At 46.9% G+C, this 20,770-nt stretch overlaps 1 protein-coding gene across 1 annotated transcript in view; it reads right to left on the bottom strand.

Annotated features, from left to right (window-relative positions):
• Positions 1 to 18,871, bottom strand: part of COPZ1 (COPI coat complex subunit zeta 1) — a 28,292-nt gene extending 9,421 nt beyond the window's left edge. The window contains exons 1-3 of the mRNA XM_044273604.1: positions 18,797 to 18,871; positions 1,946 to 2,014; positions 950 to 1,031 (exon numbers count right to left, since the gene is read on the bottom strand). Coding sequence (XP_044129539.1) covers positions 950 to 1,031; positions 1,946 to 2,014; positions 18,797 to 18,814 — 169 coding nt within the window. The 5' untranslated portion in view covers positions 18,815 to 18,871. The remainder of the gene's footprint in view (positions 1 to 949; positions 1,032 to 1,945; positions 2,015 to 18,796) is intronic.
• Between the last annotated feature and the right edge of the window lie 1,899 nt (positions 18,872 to 20,770).

Raw genomic sequence — 20,770 nt, 5'->3', positions numbered from 1 at the left:
GTAACATGATTGATAATGCTCTTTGCCTCTCTGTGATCTTTTTACTACAAACTCACAGTGAAATAAAGTTGTCACTCTGATTTTGTAGTAAAAAGATCACAGATAGGCCATACATGCATCCCTTTCATCCCAGAGGAGCATGTATGTCCTATAAGTCTCCTCACGACGATTGAGGTGCTCTCTCCCCAAGGATAGATAGTACCTCCAATTCCTGACTTGGGCCTCTCACACAGTTAAAGGGGTTATCCCATCATAATGATCACTGTTAAATCGGTTAATGATTTGACAGTGATCATTTTTGTAAATATACTTGATTAACAAATTCCCACCGTTTAGGATAAAATTCATCCCCACTTACCTTATTGTTGTGACTCTGTCTCCCCTGGTTACGACCACCGCTCTTCTCCAAAATCCCGATGGCCACGATTGCGCAGAAGACTCCTTTTCTCCCGGCCGGGCCGCTCGCTGTCCTGAACACGCACGCTGCCGCGCATGCGCGACGGTGACTTCTTCCCGGCCAGAATAGTACAGAGCTGCGAACGCGTACGCCGGCTCTGTACTATACTGGCCAGAAATAAGTCGCCGTGGTGCATGCGCGGCGGCGGCGTGCGCGTTCAGTCCAGTGCGCGGCCCAGCCGGGAGAAGACTTCAATCAAGATGAAGCCCGCCCCCAGCCAAAATCCAGGAAGTGAACGCGCGGTGGCAGCAGGTAAGTATAAAAAGGCAAAGTGGGATAACCCCTTTAAGCCAGTACTCTCTGCTCTGCACTGATGAGATGCTGGCTTATTTATTATCCAAGTCATGTCTCAAGGCCAATTTAAAGGGTAAAACATTGACTTATAGGACAGCTGCCTTACATCAAGTGGCATTAGAGACAGAGCTCATGTGTGTCCCTTTCTTCCCTTATATTCAGTAACGGTACACTAGTTCTACAAGGAGCCACACTTACTGTCTGTCCGATGTGTTTTATTGAAGATGTTCTTCTCAAAAGCCTTCTGCTCCTTCACCGAGGGATAAGTCTCATCATAGTACTGTGGAGTTAATAGGATGTCAGTACAGTTCACAGTCTGCTTGTGTAGTCCACATTATTCCAAGTATTTACCCATAACCAATGGCCCTTAAAGAGGACCAGTCACCTTTTACGACATAGCTGTTTGAGCAACTACATCCTCCCTGCAATAACAATTCTGGAGCATCTATTGTTATGACTGTATGTTGTTCTATCCTTTTATTATTCCTGCTAGAAGTTTATGAATGAATTATTCGGTTTTAGTGAAGGTCCAGATGGGTGTTAGCAGTGGGGGAGGGGACTCTGCCTAGTCTGACACTATCCAATCCGTGTTGCCAGTATCAGGCTGTGTAGGGACCCCCCCCCATAAACTTCTAGCAGGAGTAATAAAGGAAATGGCACAACATAGATAAGAAAAGATTCTCCAAAACTGTTATTATGAGGGGTGTAAGTAGTTGCTAAAACAGACATGTCAGAAAAGGTGACAGGTCCTGCTTAATCTGAGAGTCCAGGACTGAGAAGACACTTTTGAAAAACAAAGATTGGGCAGGTTGGAACTGAACGGTCCAAACATATGGACAGATAAGCAGCAGCACGAGACCGGCACCACTTATCTACGCTGATCCTGCCCATTTAACCTCTTTGATTGGTCAGTAGTAACAATGGCATCTAAACCGATAGAGGGAAGGGGCTTCTAGTAACTCGGGTGGCGATGGGCTGACACAGCGACAGGAGCCTATAGAAAGGCCTCAGGTCTTCCATGTGGAGCACAGAGCCTACTAGGGTTATGGTCAAAGAAGGTGTCCACATTTCCAACAGTTCCATAAAAAAGTCAAGGGCTGCAGCAAGAAACCTATAGCGCTGGGGACCTAATGAAAGCCTCTTGCAGGTCAGCGATCAGTGTAATAAGCCTGTAACATGCACTGTGATACTTACCTTAGCAAACAGCCTCTCCCCGTCATTGTCTAATATAAGAACAGCTTTCACTGTGTACAGTGAAGGGTCCTGCCAAAAACAAAAATACATGGAAATCACTATCATTCGGTGCACAAACGGCTCATACTGAAGATCCTAGGTGAGAAGAAATCATATTTTAGGCTTTCACACTTGCGGCACGACGGATCCGAGAGGCTGTTCACCCTGTCGGATCTGTCCTTCCGCTGTTTCGCCGCTCCGTCCCCATTAACGGGGCGACGCTCCGGCGCAGTACGGCAGTGCACGGCGAAAGGCCGCCGGACTAAAAGTCCTGCATGTCCGACTTTTTAGTCCGGCGGCCTCTGACTGCGAACTACCGTACTGCGCCGGAGCGCCGCCCCGTCCCCATTATAGTCAATGGGGACGGAGCGGCGGTACGTCGGCACGGTGAAACAACGGAAGGACGGATCCGACAGGGTGAACAGCCTGTCGGATCCGTCCTGCCGTAAGTGTGAAAGAGCCCTTACATGGGTATGGAAGGTAGAATATTTTTATTGTTTTGAAAAATAAGTGTTTCCAACATAATACAGAGTGTCTATAAAATGTCGACACATGGTGCAATCTGTCCCCAGAAAATTCATGGAGAAACCTGTATCAATGGGGAGATTTATCAAACTGGTGTAAAGTAGAACTGGCTTAGTTGCCCATAGCAACCAATCAGATTCCACCAATGTGATTGGTTGCTGTGTTTCCTTTACATCCGTCTCTCCCCCGCTGTCTTGTAGGGCTAGTGCAGCTAAATGTAATGTCAACTTTTACTTAACCAGCCGTACTTTTGGACCATATGCAAATGAGTCGTTAAGTGCACTGAGGGTGGGCTCAAGCCTTGCTCCTTCTCCGTAACTGACAGGGCCAGATTCCTGCATAGTCACCTGGCTCTGTCCTTCAAGGAGAGGGAGGGGCTAATAGTGGAAGCAGGAGGAATAAGGGTGCACAGAGCGGCTTGGGGCCACCCTCAGTGCACTTAACTGGTCATTTCCATATGCATCAACAGCACTTTTCCTCCAAAATGAAGCAACAGGTCACTAAGTGAAAGGCCTCATTACATTCAGCCGAGCTAGCCCTACAGCACATTGAGTCTGTTTTATCAGTGGATTTCCTGGTGACAGGCTCCCTTTAAGAAATGGATAAGAAAGAATGAAGAGATAGAGAAGAGGAGCCTGAGGCAGGAGAGTCACACAGGAGTGGAGAAGGAACTGCCCCCGCAGCCGGCGCCTCTTCTTGGCGGGTCATCCTGTAGTTGCCCCAGAGCCCTCGAGACAAAGTTCTGTGATGCACTGACTTCCACATACTCACAGCCTGAGTGTATAACAGAACTTCACCTCAAACGCAGACTGTCTTTAGGGTCAGTAGATCGGGGTTCACTTCTTGGTTTACCACAATGAAGGGTTAGATTAATGACATGAATAGCTCCAAGTGCCCCGTATCACAGAGAGATCCTCCCCTAATTTGTTGTCCTCTATATGCCCCCTACACTTCTCCCACAGACACGTGCAGGAGGGGAGGGAAGAGACTCCTACACACCGCTCCTTTCTGCATCCAGAACACTGGCTGAACATCCTCTAGGCATCCATACTTCTTCCCGGTGTGATATTCAGAAGGGCACACAGCATCCTAAACTATGGAGCAGGTGGTGGAGAACCATTCTGGGCACTGAACTGAATCCAATGAGTCAATAAGCAATATGTGACAGAGACGGACGTGGGGACATTAGTGTAATGTCAATGTGCTGTGCAACTTTCTGTTCTGTCTTTCTAGAAAATACTAGAACATGAAGGGGCCGTCCACTTTTTAAATCCCTCTCATCCCCCAGCAGCACCTATGAGGAGAGGTATACTCACCCTGCTCCCCATGGACTGCTAAAGGGCATAGGGATTCTTACAGGCCAGGCCAACTTGAAGGTTTCTACAAGAACCTCAAAGGGGTTCTGCAGTTTGTTTTAACTGATTATCTATCCTCTGGATAGATCATCAGCATCTGATCGGCAGGGGTCCGACACCCGGGACCCCCACCGATCAGCTGTTTGAAAAGGCAGCAGCGCTCCAGCAGTGCCGCAGCCTTCTCACTGTTTACCGCTGGCCCAGTGACGTCACGACTAGTATCAACTGACCTGTGCACGGCTAAGCAACATTCAATTCAAGTGAACAGAGCTTAGCTGCGCCCAGGCCACTGTTACTAGTCGTGATGTCACTGGGCCAACGGTAAACAGCGAGAAAGCCGCGGCGCAGCTGGAGCGCCGCTGCCTTCTTAAACAGCTGATCAGCAGGGGCCCCGGGTGTCGGACCCCCGCCGATCAGATGGATAGATCATCAGTTAAAACAAACTGTAGAACCCCTTTAAATGGGTTGTCTGAGATTTTCATACCGACGGCCTTTGCTCAGTATTGTTTAATATCGGATCGGTAGGGCGGTGACAAGTTCTGGTGAACATTGTGGCCTCTTCCTAGGCCCATGACCTCATGGTCATCAGTCACAAGACTTAGACACAACTTGGTCCCATTCAAGAGAATGGGGTTGAGCTGTCTGCTAAAAAGACAGGATCCTGAACAGAAACTGAATGCACTCCATCAGAGTCAGCGGAGTCTGTTCAGCTCTGTACATCTCACTTACCTGCCCGATCCAGCACCTTCGTTATTTTCATTGTTCTGCTCATCTAATGGAGCAGAACAACAGAAATAAAATGTGGTAGTGTGAACGTGCCCCAAGAGGTTGGGATTTATGCAAGGGAACTATCACTAGTCTAAATAACAGCAGGTAATTATAGCGAAGTGATAAAGTACAGTCTAATAGAGTGGATCTCCCCTGTTCTTTATGGCAGGTCAGTCATAAAAGTGACAGCTCCCCTGACAGAACCAGTAGGCCACAACAGCCCTCTGGGTATAGGTGGCATACAGCTGCACATAGGTCCATGGGAGCTACAGGCAGGGTCCCATTAGCACTGGCTAATGTCACAGACGCATATGACCTGTAACATGGGAGTGAGCTAGCACCATGGAGAATGACTAGCTTCGGACTGTGCTGTCACTTCCATCCTAAGTACTGCAGAAAGGCCTGAGAACCAGAGCAGGGCACAGGCCTTCCTGTCACTGCACCTCACTGCCCTCCACATGCACAGGGCAACTTCAGAACAGCAGTGCCAGGGGCATGCCCCTCCTCTTCTTGACACACACTGGAGGCTGCAGTGCCTATACACCATGGATAAACACACACACTGTAGAGATGATACCTGGTGCCCCTCTACCCACAGCACCCCTCACCACAGGAGAAGAGCAGCTAACTCACTGGGCTCATTCTGAGCAGCAGCTAGGACTAGAGGGCGAGCGCAGCACCCAATGAGAGTGGGCAGCACCCAATGAGAGAGCTGCCTTGTGCAGATGGTGTGCTGCAGCTTTAGGTCAGCAGCCCGCTCAACCCAACCAATAACAAAGCTCATTTAACTTTTTAGGGAGTAAAAGCGCCTGTACAGGCGTCTATGATACTTGTACAGGCGTTATTGCGAGCTCTGATGGAGACAGACCTGCCCATGAGTCGGACAGCTCTCAATTCTCTGCCAAGATGTGACAGACGCCATACCAGGTACTGCATCTGCATACATTGCAAGATATTAGAAACAGTGAGAAGCAACTTTTCATCACTGCAAAGGTTTTTGTCTGGGTCTATGGGGTAGCCGGCAATGCTGGATCTGGTGAACTCTGGCAGCTGCTAGATTAGGCTACCAGTGATGTGGATGTAGCCTTACATGTATACTAATATTGGCCACATCTGCCTAGAGGTGTACCAACAGAGGCTGCAGAACTGTCATGTGTTCATCATTCAGAAGTCTAGGAGAAATGCATAAAAAATCTGTATACATTATGCAAAAACACCACAATGTCCCCCGATAAACACAAAGCCATCAACGGCAGGATAAGCAGAGTAAAATTCCTTTATTGTACAGTTGGAATAAAACATGGCATCCTAGGGTCTTACAGGATAGGGGACATGTGTCTAATTGGTAGGGATCCCACCCCTGGAGATCCCGAAAATGGGACCTATGTCCCCTCCATCAGAGGTTGCAATAACGCCTGTACAAGCATCATAGACGTCTGTTCGGGCCATTTTACTCCCTTAAAAAAAGACCTGCGAGTATCATTACACATGGTCTTTTTTTTCTAGTCCAGAGCGCTCTATCAGCAGCCTGCCAGCAACAGCCCAAGGAAGCCCCGCCCTTCTTCTGAGAAGGGCGGGGCTTCCCATGTACATAGAATAAAAAGAAGAATTTCTATACAATGCAGCCGAACCGCATTTTACTGAAGGGACCAGCCACATCTAAGAACTTATCTGGGTTTATATCAAATGCTTCACAAACATGGGTTAATCCCCAAAATTAGGTAAAAAAGTGTTTTTCTTAGGATAATGACACATGAACCAATTATCATTACCCATAATAATGACAGGGGCATTTCAATTGATCTATAAGGTTACCACGTGTGCAAAAATATATCCAAGAATCTCCCAAAATATTCCTAATTAACCCCTTAGTGACCAAGCACATTTTTTAAAAATTGCATTACAAGAGCTAGAACTTTATTTTTTTTCATAAATGTACTTGTATGAGGTTTTATTTTTTGAAAGACAAGTTATAGTTTTTAATGCACAATTTTAAGTACATGTAATGATTGATTAAAGCCAGCTGTTTAGCTAAAACCCCCTTTTGTTTACGTCAGTAAAAATACGTATGGGTGGTCACTAAGGGGTTAATCTCTTTGTCATGTGATACAAGATCAATGTGGCGGTTTTCAGTTGTAGGTGACTACATACACAGATGTGCTTGTTTTTTTACACAGATTTATACATTGCAACAATGTAAAAACATGGAATCAATAACAAGAAAGGGTTAAAAGGGGTTTGTCCAAGTTATTTTTACTGATGACCTATCCTCAGGATAGGTCATCAATATCAGATTGGTGGGGGTCGGACACCTGGTACCCCTGCCATTCAGCTGGTTGAAGAGAAGGCCACGCTCTGTGCCAGCACTACTTTCCCTTCATTGTTTACCTGCTTGTTGTTGACATCGCAGCGGTGAGCAGCATAATTGCAAGCCGTCCCATCCACTTCTATGGGACCCTCATTCCTATATACAGCGGTCCCTCAAGTTACAATATTAATTGGTTCCAGGACGACCATTGTATGTTGAAACCATTGTAACTTGAGTAATCGGCTCCAAAGCCCCAAAATGTCATCCACTTCAAGAGAAAATTAATATTTAAGAAAATTAAGCAGATAAGTGAGACAGATACAACAAGTCCTTACATATAACATCCGGGAATACGGTAGCTTCTAACTAGCAACTAATCCGGCTATTTTACCAGAGATGTGACCTTGATTGGTACGATCTGAGTCTGAGGCATTGTATGTTGCATCTGGTTTCAACTTACGATGGCTCGGACAATACCATTGTATGTTGAACATATTGTATCCTGAGGCCATTGTATCTTGTGGGACCACTGTACTTGAATAGGAAGGAGCCCGCCCATTGAGGATAGGTCATCAATAGCAAGAAGTGGACAATCCCTCTAAGGCAGGGCTGGCCAACCTGCGGCTCTCCAGCTGTTGCAAAACTACAACTCCCAGCATGCTCAGACAGCCTACAGGTATCAGTCTACACTACAGCATGGCATGGTGGGAATTGTAGTTTTACAACAGCTGGAGAGCCGCAGGTTGGCCAGTCCTGCTCTAAGGCCTCATGCACACGACCGTATGTATTTTGTGGTCCGCAAAACATGGATCTGCAAAAAAACACTGATGACATCCATGTGCATTCCGTATTTTGAGGAACGGAACAGCTGGCCCCTGATAGAACATGTCCTATTATTGTCTGTTCTATTTTTTTGCAGAACGGAAATATGGACATACGAAAGCAGAATGCACACGGAGTAACTTCCATTTTTTTTTGCTGACTCTGAAATTAATGGCTCCACACACGGCCCGTAAAATCCGCAAAAAAAAAAAAAAGGAACAGACTGAAAGAAAATACGTTCTAGTGCATGAGCCCTAAGACTGGCTTTTTACGCCGATCTTAGATTCCCCCCTGTACGGCCATTACAGTCATCTAATTTATGACGAGGTGTGTGCCTCGTCATAAATTAGACACATCTAAGGCAGTCCTTGCGCCTGGCTGAAGTAGTGTTACGCCAACAATTATGCCTGTTTGCAGGTATAGATATTAGTAGATTAGTTGCGTTCTCCAGATTTTCAGTTGAGTTCTCCTCGGCTTCAGATAAATTCACATATAATTATTGCTATGTTTGAATAAGAGTGGTTTTGATGGGAGAGCATGGCTAAGATTTGTTTGGAAAATGTGTTAGCCAGCTTTCCCATCTTTTTTACATTTATGTCCGTTACCAATTTGCCACGCAAAAGCTTGCTCAGCTATGTAATTTTTCGACACTATAGAAATAATATCATTTATTTCCGGTGTGATTTTTGTTTTCCAAAGTTTTGCTATCAAGAGTCTGGTAGCTATTGTGATATGGCAAATTGGAGATCTCCAATCCGGTGAGAGGTTTTCAAGTCCTATGTTTAATAGGAATAATTCTGGTGTAAGGATGCAGATCCTGAGACCACAGTAATAGCATTAAAGGAGCCTTTGACTCACTGCTAAAGACAACATCTAAGGGCTCTTTCACACCTGCGTTCTTTTCTTCCAGCATAGAGTTCCGTCGTCGGGGCTCTATGCCGGAAGAATCCTGATCAGTTTTATCCCCATGCATTCTGAATGGAGTGAACTCCGTTCAGGATGCATCAGGATGTCTTCAGTTCCGGAACGGAACGTTTTTTGCCCGGAGAAAATACCGCAGTATGCTGCGCTTTTTGCTCCGGCCAAAAATCCTGAAGACTTGCCGCAAGGCCGGATCCGGAATGAATGCCCATTGAAAGGCATTGATCCGGATCCGGCCTTAAGCTAAACGTCGTTTCGGCGCATTGCCGGATGCGACGTTTAGCTTTTTCTCAATGGTTACCATGGCTGCCGGGACGCTAAAGTCCTTGCAGCCATGGTAAAGTGTAGCGGGGAGCGGAGGAGCAGGGCGCCCCAAGCGCATGGATCACGTGATCGCATGGCACGTCATCCATGCGCATGGGGCGCTCTGACGTCACTCTGGAGCGCCCCGGGAGCCGCACGGACTGTAAGTATACCGCTCCCCCGCTCCTACTATGGCAACCAGGACTTTAATAGCGTCCTGGGTGCCATAGTAACACTGAAAGCATTTTGAAGACGGATCCGTCTTCAAATGCTTTCAGTACACTTGCGTTTTTCCGGATCCGGCGTGTAATTCCGGCAAGTGGAGTACACGCCGGATCCGGACAACACAAGTGTGAAAGAGGCCTTAGAGCTTATCATAAAAAACTGCCTCACCCATACTTGAAAACAGAAGTACGCTCATTCCTACTTATAACAGCTTTCCTTAATGTCCCCTGTCCCTTTCCACTGCTCCCTTAAAAGACCGTTGCTATGGCTTGTCTGTCTTCCCTTTAGTATAAACAGAAGAGGGAGGGGCGGTCCGTCACACTGCACGGCTGCATTAGTCTTCAGAGTGAGGAGGTGTGTCTCTCAGTAATCCAATCTGATTGGCTGGCAGGAAGCTGTTGGCTACAGAAAGTGTGTACGGGAAGTGAGGGAAAGCAGTCTTGGCCTCAGAACTGGCAGATGAGCCATCCCGAGAAGATCCTCATATTGTAAGGGTTAAAACAGTCATAACTAAGAGTAAACTTGTGACGATTTCTTTTTTTACTAAAATAGTCTCAAGTCCCTTAATAAATAATCCCTACTGACTGTGTGAAAGCAGCCTAGGCAACAAGAAAACATCAAGGAGTCAATGAGAAAAAAATATTTTTTTCTTAAAGGGGTTTCTAGGATTAGAAAGGCATGGCTGCTTTCTTCTAAAACCGCATGCTAGGCCTCGTTCACATCGCCGTTTGGGAGATCCATCTGCCGGATTTGGCACAAATGCTGGCTGCATGCAACCATTTTTATCCAGCTGAAAACTGGCATTTATGCCGGAAAATCAGCCGGATCACCGGAGGATCCAGCAGGCTGCCCTGTGCTGGAACAACCTGCAGCGTCTGAAAACAGATGTGAATGAGGCCCAAGTAAAACTGCTCCAGTATTTTCAATCGCTCTCTGTAAGTACGTAGCTTCACTACTGCCCTTCCAGGACCTGTCGCACAAGTATAATACAATTCAGCATTTCAATGACTCTAGGAGGCATTTCATAAGCCATATTCACACTGAAGCAGATTCACTCTGAAATTCACATCATATACTAGGAGAGTCCGCATCCCATGCTTGTGAGGTCTCTACAATGCAATGCATGGGAAGATTTCTGTGTTGCTTTCCGGCTACGCAATGGAAAAAAAAAAAAAACCTTCAGGCAGAAATGTGGAGGATTAGCTCCACTGAATACAATGGGAGCAATCCTTATGCTAACCTGCTGCGGAACTCCTAAACATCCAAAACACATGGCAAATTTAAAGGGCTTGTCAGACCCCCAAACAAAATTAATAGCTGGTTAAACTAGGTTACAAATTATGAAAGAAGGACACTCGCCTGTTGCAAGCAGCTCCGTGCCAGAGAAGAGGGTCCCATCCCGGCTGCTTCTGGTGCCACGTGGACTAGAATTGTGACTTCCTGTCGTGGTCAGGTGCACCAATGCAGCCAGTCACTGACCTCAGCGGTGATGTAACTCACAGCAGTGAACGCGTCCACGGATGGGACGTCACACTTCCGGCCCACAGGGGACCAAAAGCAGCAGGGATGGGACCCTCGGTGCTGGAACAGAGCTGCTGCGAGTGGCTTTTTTTATTTTAAAAACATTTCAGCTGTTAGGAGTCGGGCCAGTTTTCCCATACTGATGACCTGATCAATTTGAGATCACCGAGCGTCCAAACTCCAGCACCCCCAGGGGTGCTTAGGAAGAGTTCACATCACCATTTCATTTTCTGTTCTTCTGATCCGTCAAAAGAACATAATAGCACTTTTGTTTCCATAAAAAAAAAAAATGATCTCAGACGGAAATGGCTCAAATGATGGCCAACTGATGCAACAGGATCCAGATTTATTTATTTTGTTACAGGAACCAGTTTTTTTCCCCCTCTTCTTCTGACGGATCAGAAGAACGGAAAATGAGATTGAGATGTGAACTCTCCCTTAATAGAACCTGAATGGAGCGGGGGAGCTGTAATTACACTGCAGCTATGTTGACAGCGAGCAGGTAAACAGTGGAGAGAACGCAGCGCCTGCATGACAGCATTGCTGGTAGTACGAATGTGAAATGTAGGTGACAGACTCCTTTAAAAAGTGACAAAATAGGGCTTTTGCTAGTCTTTGGGTTTATCGGCGCAAATATTAGCATTTTTACACCACTCCAGCTTTGAAAAGTGGGCATGGGAGTGGTTAGCTATGCTAATTAGTTTCACTCCAGACTTAGGCCTCTTTCACACTTGCGTTGTCCGGATCCGGCGTGTACTCCACTTGCCGGAATTATACGCCGGATCCGGAAAAACGCAAGTGTACTGAAAGCATTTGAAGACGGATCCGTCTTCAAAATGCTTTCAGTGTTACTATGGCACCCAGGACGCTATTAAAGTCCTGGTTGCCATAGTAGTAGTGGGGAGCGGCATACTTACCATCCGTGCGGCTCCTGGGGCGCTCCAGAATGACGTCAGAGCGCCCTGTGCGCATGGATGACGTGTACATGTGATCACGTGATCCATGCGCTTGGGGCGCCCTGACGTCACTCTGGAGCGCCCCGGGAGCCGCACGGACGGTAAGTATGCTGCTCCCCGCTCCCCACTACACTTTACCATGGCTGCCAGGACTTTAGCGTCCCGGCAGCCATGGTAACCATTGAGAAAAAGCTAAACGTCGCATCCGGCAATGCGCCGAAACGACGTTTAGCTTAAAGGGAACCTGTCACCGGGATTTTGTGTATAGAGCTGAGGACATGGGTTGCTAGATGGCCGCTAGCACATCCGCAATACCCAGTCCCCATAGCTCTGTGTGCTTTTATTGTGTAAAAAAAAAGATTTGATACATATGCAAATTAACCTGAGATGAGTCCTGTATGTGAGATGAGTCAGGGACAGGACTCATCTCAGGTTAATTTGCATATGTATCAAATCGTTTTTTTTTACACAATAAAAGCACACAGAGCTATGGGGACTGGATATTGCGGATGTGCTAGCAGCCATCTAGCAACCCATGTCCTCAGCTCTATACCCAAAATCCCGGTGACAGGTTCCCTTTAACCCCTTAAGGACACAGGGCGTACCGGTACGCCCTATTTCCCGAGTCCTTAAGGACCAAGGGCGTACCGGTACGTCCTGACTTAAAATCGGCATTCCGGCGCCGCGGGGGTTAATCGGAACGGGATTTCGGCTGAAATCATTCAGCCGGCATCCCGTAACAACGCCGGGGGGGGGTCATTTGACCCCCCCGTATCGGCGATCGCAGAAAACCGCAGGTCAATTCAGACCTGCGGTTTTCTGCGTTTCCGGTCCATTCGGGTGTCCGGTGACCCGATGAACCGGAAAAAGACTGCGATCGGTGGCGTAATTATACACCACCAATCGCAGTCCGAGGATTTGAGGAGGCGGTGCTGGCCCTGGTGCTGAACACTGCTGTCCAGGGTGCTGATTGGTGCAGGGGAGAGAGGCGCGAGATTCAAACTTCCTGCGCTCCTCTCTCCCCTCCTCTTCCTGTTCTGCACGAGCACCCGGCAGCATCGTCCAGCACCAGCTCCTGTGTCCCCCTAATCGCCATCCATCACCCTCCTGCACCCATCGCCACCCAGGTAGGTTAGGGTCAGTGAGGGAGAGGCATCGTTAGGCAGGGAAAGAAGGGAAAAGTTAGTTAGGAAAAAAAAAAAAAAAAAAAAAAAATTTTTAACTTTTACACAAAACTTTTTTTGATCCATCTATCAGACCCCAGACCCCCCCCTGCCACTTGCCCCCCCCTACCAGCCCCCCACCACCACCAGCCCCCCACCCCCTCCACCCATCACCCCACCACTCCCCCCAACCCCCCCCCCCCCACCACCACCACTAGCCCCCTCACCACCACTTTTTTTTCTGCGTTCGCTGACTGGTCGGCACTTTTTAGCGTCCGTCCACTGTTAGCGCATCGCCTGCCCCACCGCTGATCAGCGTTGTACCGCTAATCAGCAACTTTTTTTTTTTCCTAACACTTGCCCTTTTTTCCTTTTTTTAGTACGCGAACACCCGTTGCCCCCACACACACGCACATATAATAAAGTTTTACACACACGCACACCTACACGCACACACACCCATGGCCCGCCGGGTGTTCTCGGCCGAGGAGGCATATGCCCAGATTGCCTCCGACTCCGAGAGCCCCAGTGAGGATGAGGATGACCCCACATTCCTCTTATCAGCATCCTCCTCATCATCATCATCGGATGACGATGAGCCACCAAGGCGGCGGAGACGCCACCAGGCGGAGCCAGGGGCCGCACATGCTAGGGATCCTGTGGCCCACCCTAGTACGAGCCGCCCTGGGGTTCGTACTGGTTTCCCGGCCCACCAAATAAGTTCACCGGAGACCCCTGCCGATGAACTTAGCTGGTGTCCCCCAGTGGACTTTGAGCCTGAGATTCCGGATTTCGCTGGCAATCCTGGAATCCAGATTCCCACAGTGGGGTTTACTGAAATTGACTATTTTAGTTTTTTTTTCAGTAACCCACTGGTGAATTTGATGGTGGAGCAGACGAATCTGTACGCCCAACAGTTCGTCGCTCAAAACCCAGGCTCAGTTTTGGCTAGACCCGGTGGCTGGACGCCGGTCAGTGCAGCCGAAATGAGGACATTTTGGGGCCTCGTGCTGCATATGGGTCTAGTCCAAAAACCCAGTGTCAGGCAATACTGGAGTGGGGACGTCCTGTACCAGACCCCACTGTACAGTATGGTCATGACACGCTCCCGGTTTGAGGCCATCCGGAAATGTCTGCATTATTCCGATAATGCAGCATGTCCACCCCGAGGTGATCCTGCCTATGACCGGCTGTATAAGATACGGCCTGTCATCGATCACTTTGGGGCCACATTTCAGCAGGCCTACGTACCTGGAAGGGAGGTCGCGGTTGATGAGTCGCTCATTGCGTTCAAGGGGAGACTCAGTTTCCGCCAATATATTCCCACAAAGCGAGCGAGGTATGGCGTGAAGCTATACAAAATTTGTGAGAGTACCTCAGGGTACACTTACAAATTTCGTGTGTACGAGGGGCGAGATTCCCGTATTCAACCCCCAGAATGTCCCCCCACTCTGGGTGTTAGCGGGAAACTCGTGTGGGACCTTATGTACCCACTGCTGGATAATGGTTACCACTTGTACGTGGATAACTTTTATACCAGCATTCCCTTGTTCAGGTCCCTTGCCGCCAGATCTACGTTCGCTTGTGGGACCGTGCGGAAAAATCAGCGCGGCCTCCCTGCCTACCCCCTCCAGGTACCTATCCCCAGGGGTGAGACCCGTGCACTTACCAGTGGAAACCTGTTGCTGGTCAGGTATAAGGACAAGAGGGATGTCCTTATGCTGTCCACAATCCACGGTAACGGCACCACCCCAGTCCCTGTGCGAGGTACCGCGGCAACGGTCCTCAAGCCCGATTGTATCGTCGACTACAATCGGTATATGGGAGGAGTTGATCTCTCGGATCAAGTCCTCACGCCATATAACGCCATGCGCAAAACCCGGGCATGGTACAAAAAAGTTGCGGTCTACTTGGTGCAGGTTGCCATGTACAACTCTTTTGTACTATCCCGAAGCGCTGGCAGCACAGGGACATTCCTCCAATTCTATGAGGCAGTCCTCAAGGACCTGATCTTTTCGGACCGGGAAAGAGCAGGCCGGAGTACCTCGGGAACTGGAGGCGCCCGGATCGTCCCTGGCCAACACTTTCCAGGTGTGGTCCCCCATACTGGAAAGAAGGGACGAACCCAAAAGAAATGCAGAGTGTGTCGCAGGAGGGGGATACGGAAGGACACCACCACTCAGTGCGACACGTGCCCCGATCATCCGGGCCTCTGCGTTATCGATTGCTTCAGGGAGTATCACACTTCCATGGAGTACTAAATTTTTATAATCCCCAACAGTTCACTAGAGAACATAAAACACTATGGCTCTCAGACTTTGGAGACACGAAAACTATTTTTCTTTCCCCCAAAAATATTAGTTTTAGTGCAGGCATCCTCAAACTGCGGCCCTCCAGATGTTGTAAAACTATAACTCCCAGCATGCCCAGACAACCTACAGCCATCAGCAGGGCATGGTGGGAATTGTAGTTTTACAACATCTGGAGGGCCGCAGTTTTAGGATGCCTGCTTAGTGTCTCCAAAGTCTGAGAGCCATACATATTGGGCATCGTCGCGTGCGTAAAAGTCGTCGCTATAAAAATAACTTTTGACCAAACGCCTCGGATGAACGGTGTTAAAAATATAAAATAAAAACGGTGCCAAAACACCTATTTTTGGGCAAAATTTCAATTTAAATCCATTTTGCCGGTAATAAAGCAAGGGTTAACAGCCAAACAAAACTAAATATTTATTGCCCCGATTCTGTCGTTTGCAGAAACACCCCATATGTGGTCGTAAATGGCTATATAGCCGCACGGCAGGGCATAGAACGAAGGGAACGCCATACGGTTTCTGGAAGGCAGATTTTGATGGACAGTTTTTTTTTTGACACCATGTCCCATTAGAAGCCCCCCCTGATGTAGCCTAGACTAGAAACTCCAAAAAAGTGACCCCATCTAAGAAACTACACCCCTCAAGGTATTCAAAAGTTACTTTACAAACTATGTTAACCCTTTAGGTGTTCCACAAAACTAAATAGCGAATGTAGAAACAATTTTAGATTTTAATTTTTTTGTTACATTGCCTCAAAAAAGAGTAATATAGAGCAACCAAATATCAAATTTACCCCAAAAATAGTCCCAAAACAACAACCACCTTATCCCGTAGTTTCCTAGATGGGGTCACTTTTATGGAGTTTCTACTCTAGGGGTGCATCAGGGGGCTTGAAAGGGTACATGGTGTAAATAAACCAGTCCAGCAAAATCTGCCTTCCAAAAACCATATGGCGTTCCCCTTCTTCTATGTCCTGCCGTTTAGCCAAATAGTAGTTTACCACCACATATGGGGTGTTGCTGCAAACTACAGAATCAGGGCAACCCATTTTGAGTGTTGTTTGGCAGTTAACCCTTGTTTTACTCCTAGAAAAAATTGATTATATTGGAAAATTTTCCAAAAAATTGAAATTTCATAATTGTTTCTCCATCTGCCATTAACTCTTGTGGAACACCTAAAGGGTTAACAAAGTTTGTAAACCCAGTTTTGAATACCTTGAGGGGTGTACTTTCTTAGATGGAGTCACTTTTTTGAAATTTCTATTCTAGGGGTGCAACAGGGGGCTTCAAATGGGACATGGTATAAACAAAACCAGTCCTGCAAAATCTGCCTTCCAAAACCCATATGGTGTTCCCCTCCTTCTATGTGCTCCCGTTCGGCCAAATAGTAGTTTACGACCACATATGGGGTGTTTCTGTAAACTACAGAATCAGGGCAACCCATTTTGAGTGTTGTTTGGCAGTTAACCCTTGTTTTACCCCTAGAAAAAATTGATTATATTGGAAAATTTTCCAAAAAATTGAAATTTCATAATTGTTTCTCCATCTGCCATTAACTCTTGTGGAACACCTAAAGGGTTAACAAAGTTTGTAAACCCAGTTTTGAATACCTTGAGGGGTGTACTTTCTTAGATGGAGTCACTTTTTTGAAATTTCTATTCTAGGGGTGCAACAGGGGGCTTCAAATGGGACATGGTATAAACAAAACCAGTCCTGCAAAATCTGCCTTCCAAAACCCATATGGTGTTCCCCTCCTTCTATGTGCTACCGTTCGGCCAAACAGTAGTTTACGACCACATATGGGGTGTTTTTGCAAACTACAGAATCAGGGCAACCCATTTTGAGTGTTGTTTGGCAGTTAACCCTTATTTTACTCCTGGAAAAAATTTATTATATTGGAAAATTTTCCAAAAAATAGAAATTTCAAAATTGTTTCTCCATCTGCCATTAACTCTTGTGGAACACCTAAAGGGTTAATAAAGTTTGAAAAAACAGTTTTGAATACCTTGAGGGGTGTAGTTTCTAGAATGGGGTCATTTTTGGGAGGTTTCTATTATCTAAGCCTCACAATATGACTTCAAACCTGAACTGGTCCATAAAAAGTGGGATTTTGAAGATTTCTCAAAAATTTCAAAATTTGCTTCTAAACTTCTAAGCCTTGTAACATCCCCAAAAAATAAAATATCATTCCCAAAATGCTACAAACATGAAGTAGACATATGGGGAATGTAAAGTCATCACAATTTTTGGGGGTATTACTATGTATTACAGAAGTAGAGAAACTGAAACTTTGAAATTTGCTAATTTTTCAAAATTTTTGGTAAAAAATGTATTTTTTTATGCAAAAAAAATAACTTTTTTGACCCAATTTTAGCAGTGTCATGAAGTACAATATGTGACGAAAAAACAATCTCAGAACGGCCTGGGTAAGTCAAAGCGTTTGAAAGTTATGAGCACTTAAAGTGACACTGGTCAGATTTGCAAAAAATGGCCCGGTCCTTAAGGTGAAAATGAGCCCGGTCCTTAAGGGGTTAAAGCCGGATCCGGATCAATGCCTTTCAATGGGCATTCATTCCGGATCCGGCCTTGCGGCAAGTGTTCCGGATTTTTGGCCGGAGCAAAAAGCGCAGCATGCTGCGCTATTTGCTGCGGCCAAAAAACGTTCCGTTCCGGAACGGAAGACATCCTGAAGGACGGACTGTCCATTCAGAATGCATTAGGAAAATCCTGATCGGTATTCTTCCGGCATAGAGCCCCGACGACGGAACTCTATGCCGGAAGACTATAACGCAGATGTGAAAGAGCCCTTATCACTGCTTCTGAAGATGCTCCAAATTTAACCAGCAACGTGTGACATTTGATAAATTTGGTACAAAGTTCACCAACACAGACTCAAGAAAAACGGACTTCAATTATTCCCTGCCACCGAGTCCAGGAACATAAGACACAGGGAGCCTCCACACTGGTATCTGTGGTCGCCGTGATCCTGTTACCAAGACCCAAACTACATATAGCACACATTTTGGACCACATAAGGTACAGCTGCCAACAGTCCCAAATTTGCAGGAACAGTACCTAAATTTCGGGGACAGTGGGGTCATTTGCTAAGACTGCTACACCTGCTTTTGGCATTAAAAAGTTGCAAGACCCCTTTCTGTAACTTTGGCCCCTGGCAAACTTACCAACCTTTCACGCCTGGAAACAGGAGCTGGCGTGGGTTTCACAGACTGAAAGGGGGCATCACCCCAGAGAAATGAATGTGTCCGAGGGAGAACCCTACAATCTCTCATATCTCAGGAGCGGGTACTGGGGCTGGCTAGAGTTCCCCTTTAGTCTCAGGTCTTCAGTGGGGATAAGTGGGAAGTTCTTTGAAGCACAAACATTTGGCCCCTGATTTGTCTTAAAGCTGGGACTACACTGTGCCAACAGCAGGGCACACTGGCACGGCAGGGCCCCACACAGGATGAACCCTCTTCCCACGACATCTATATAGGCTTGCTTGCTTGCATTCCATGCCTGCTGGTTTCTAGCTGTAAGGACTGGAGACATGCCAGCTGGTGACGGTGGGCACGGTCTGCCCCTCTGCCATACAGTCACACACCAACCCATCCAGACTCTGCGGCCTCACTCACCAGCAGCACCGCGTCCATCTTCCTCAGTCTTGCCGACGTGGAGCAAAACACGGATTGGCTACCACAGCTGTCAATCTGCACTATAGGCCCCGCCCTTCCGCAATTCTCATTGGATGCAGTCATTGAGAAACCGGAACAGCGCACCCCGAGCTCTCCTATTGGTCAACGTCTCCCTGCTCTGACAGAAAAATGCACGTCGCCTCCAATCTACAGGCGGAAGTTGTAGCCACTGGTGCGCTGGCTTACCAGTGGGCTTCTCTGATTGGCTGAGGTATCGGATAAACTCCGCCCATTACTTTGCTGTTACGTTCTCCTCCGGCTTCTCTGGGATTGGTCCGACGATTCCGCGAGGAAAGGAAGTTATTACGTGTGATTGGTCCAGAATGTAAACCAATGGAAATAGTTTTCTAGTTGCTATGGTAACTGAGCTGAAGACGTGGCTTCCGCAGTTAGGTTCCGGCTAATCTTGGCGTAATCGACATGGGTCACGTGGTCAGCAGCATTGCGTGGGCCGTGTTCAGACAGAAATTACTGTCCTCTGAAACAGGCTGCGGTTTCCAGGCAGAAAATCTACATCATATATATATATAGAGTAACAGCTAAAGGGTCCAAGGTTTTCACAAAGCCCATCCACCGGCTGCAGACATTTCTCTTGGCGCGGATTATGTAAAGGGCTTGTGTAGGAGCAGAAAGACCTGGATTTCTTCCAGAAACACCCGTCCATGGGCTGCGTCTGGCACTGCAGTTCAGCGCCATTTGCAGTGAATAGGATTGAGCTGTGGACAGGTGTGGCACGGTTTTTGGAAGAGAGCGGCCCTGTTTTTTTTTTTTTTGCTTATAGACAACCCCTTTAAATCTGCTGGAAGTCAATGGACAGCATCTCAGTAAGGAAACTTCCCTGGACCAGCCACCTGTATCTGTACCTTTAAGGCTCATCTCATGCACACGACCAGATGTATTTTGCAGTCTGCAAAACACAGATAAAAACCAGTGTCAGGCAACTGCTGCCAAGGCCAATAAGATAATGGGTTGCATCAGAAGGGGCATAGATGCCCGTGATCAGAACATAGTCCTACCACTTTACAAATCGCTAGTCAGACCACACATGGAGTACTGTGTACAGTTCTGGGCTCCTGTGAACAAGGCAGACATAGCAGAGCTGGAGAGGGTCCAGAGGAGGGCAACTAAAGTAATAACTGGAATGGGGCAACTACAGTACCCTGAAAGATTATCAAAATTAGGGTTATTCACTTTAGAAGAAAGACGACTGAGGGGAGATCTAATTACTATGTATAAATATATCAGGGGTCAGTACAGAGATCTATCCCGTCATCTATTTATCCCCAGGACTGTGACTGTGACGAGGGGACATCCTCTGCGTCTGGAGGAAAGGAGGTTTGTACACATTCATAGAGGAGGATTCTTTACGGTAAGAGCAGTGAGACCATGGAACTCTCTGCCTGAGGAGGTGGTGATGGTGAGTACAATAAAGGAATTCAAGAGGGGCCTGGATGTATTTCTGGAGCGTAATAATATTACAGGCTATAGCTACTAGAGAGGGGTCGTTGATCCAGGGAGTTATTCTGATTGGAGCCGGGAAGGAATTTTTTATTCCCCTAAAGTGGGGAAAATTTGCTTCTACCTCACAGGTTTCTTTTTGCCTTCCTCTGGATCAACTTGCAGGATGACAGACCGAACTGGATGGACAGATGTCTTTTTTCGGCCCTATGTACTATGTTACTATGTAATACCAAAATAAATAAAAACCTTTAAAAACATTTTTTTTTTCTTTTTGTCGCCATATTCTGACCCCTATATTTTTTTTATAGTTATGTGTATGGATTTCTGCAAGGGCTCATTTTTTTGCAGGGCGATCTGCACTTTTCATTAATACCATATTGGGTTGTGTATGCCTATTTGATCAATTTTAATTTATTTTTTGTAGGATGTGAAACGACCATAAAACGATGAATC

This window comes from Bufo gargarizans, unplaced genomic scaffold (assembly GCF_014858855.1).
Source record: "Bufo gargarizans isolate SCDJY-AF-19 unplaced genomic scaffold, ASM1485885v1 fragScaff_scaffold_782_pilon:::fragment_2:::debris, whole genome shotgun sequence".
Lineage (NCBI taxonomy): Eukaryota > Metazoa > Chordata > Amphibia > Anura > Bufonidae > Bufo > Bufo gargarizans.
Note: the sequence above shows the minus strand (reverse complement) of the source record. Positions and strands in the feature narration are given on the sequence as shown.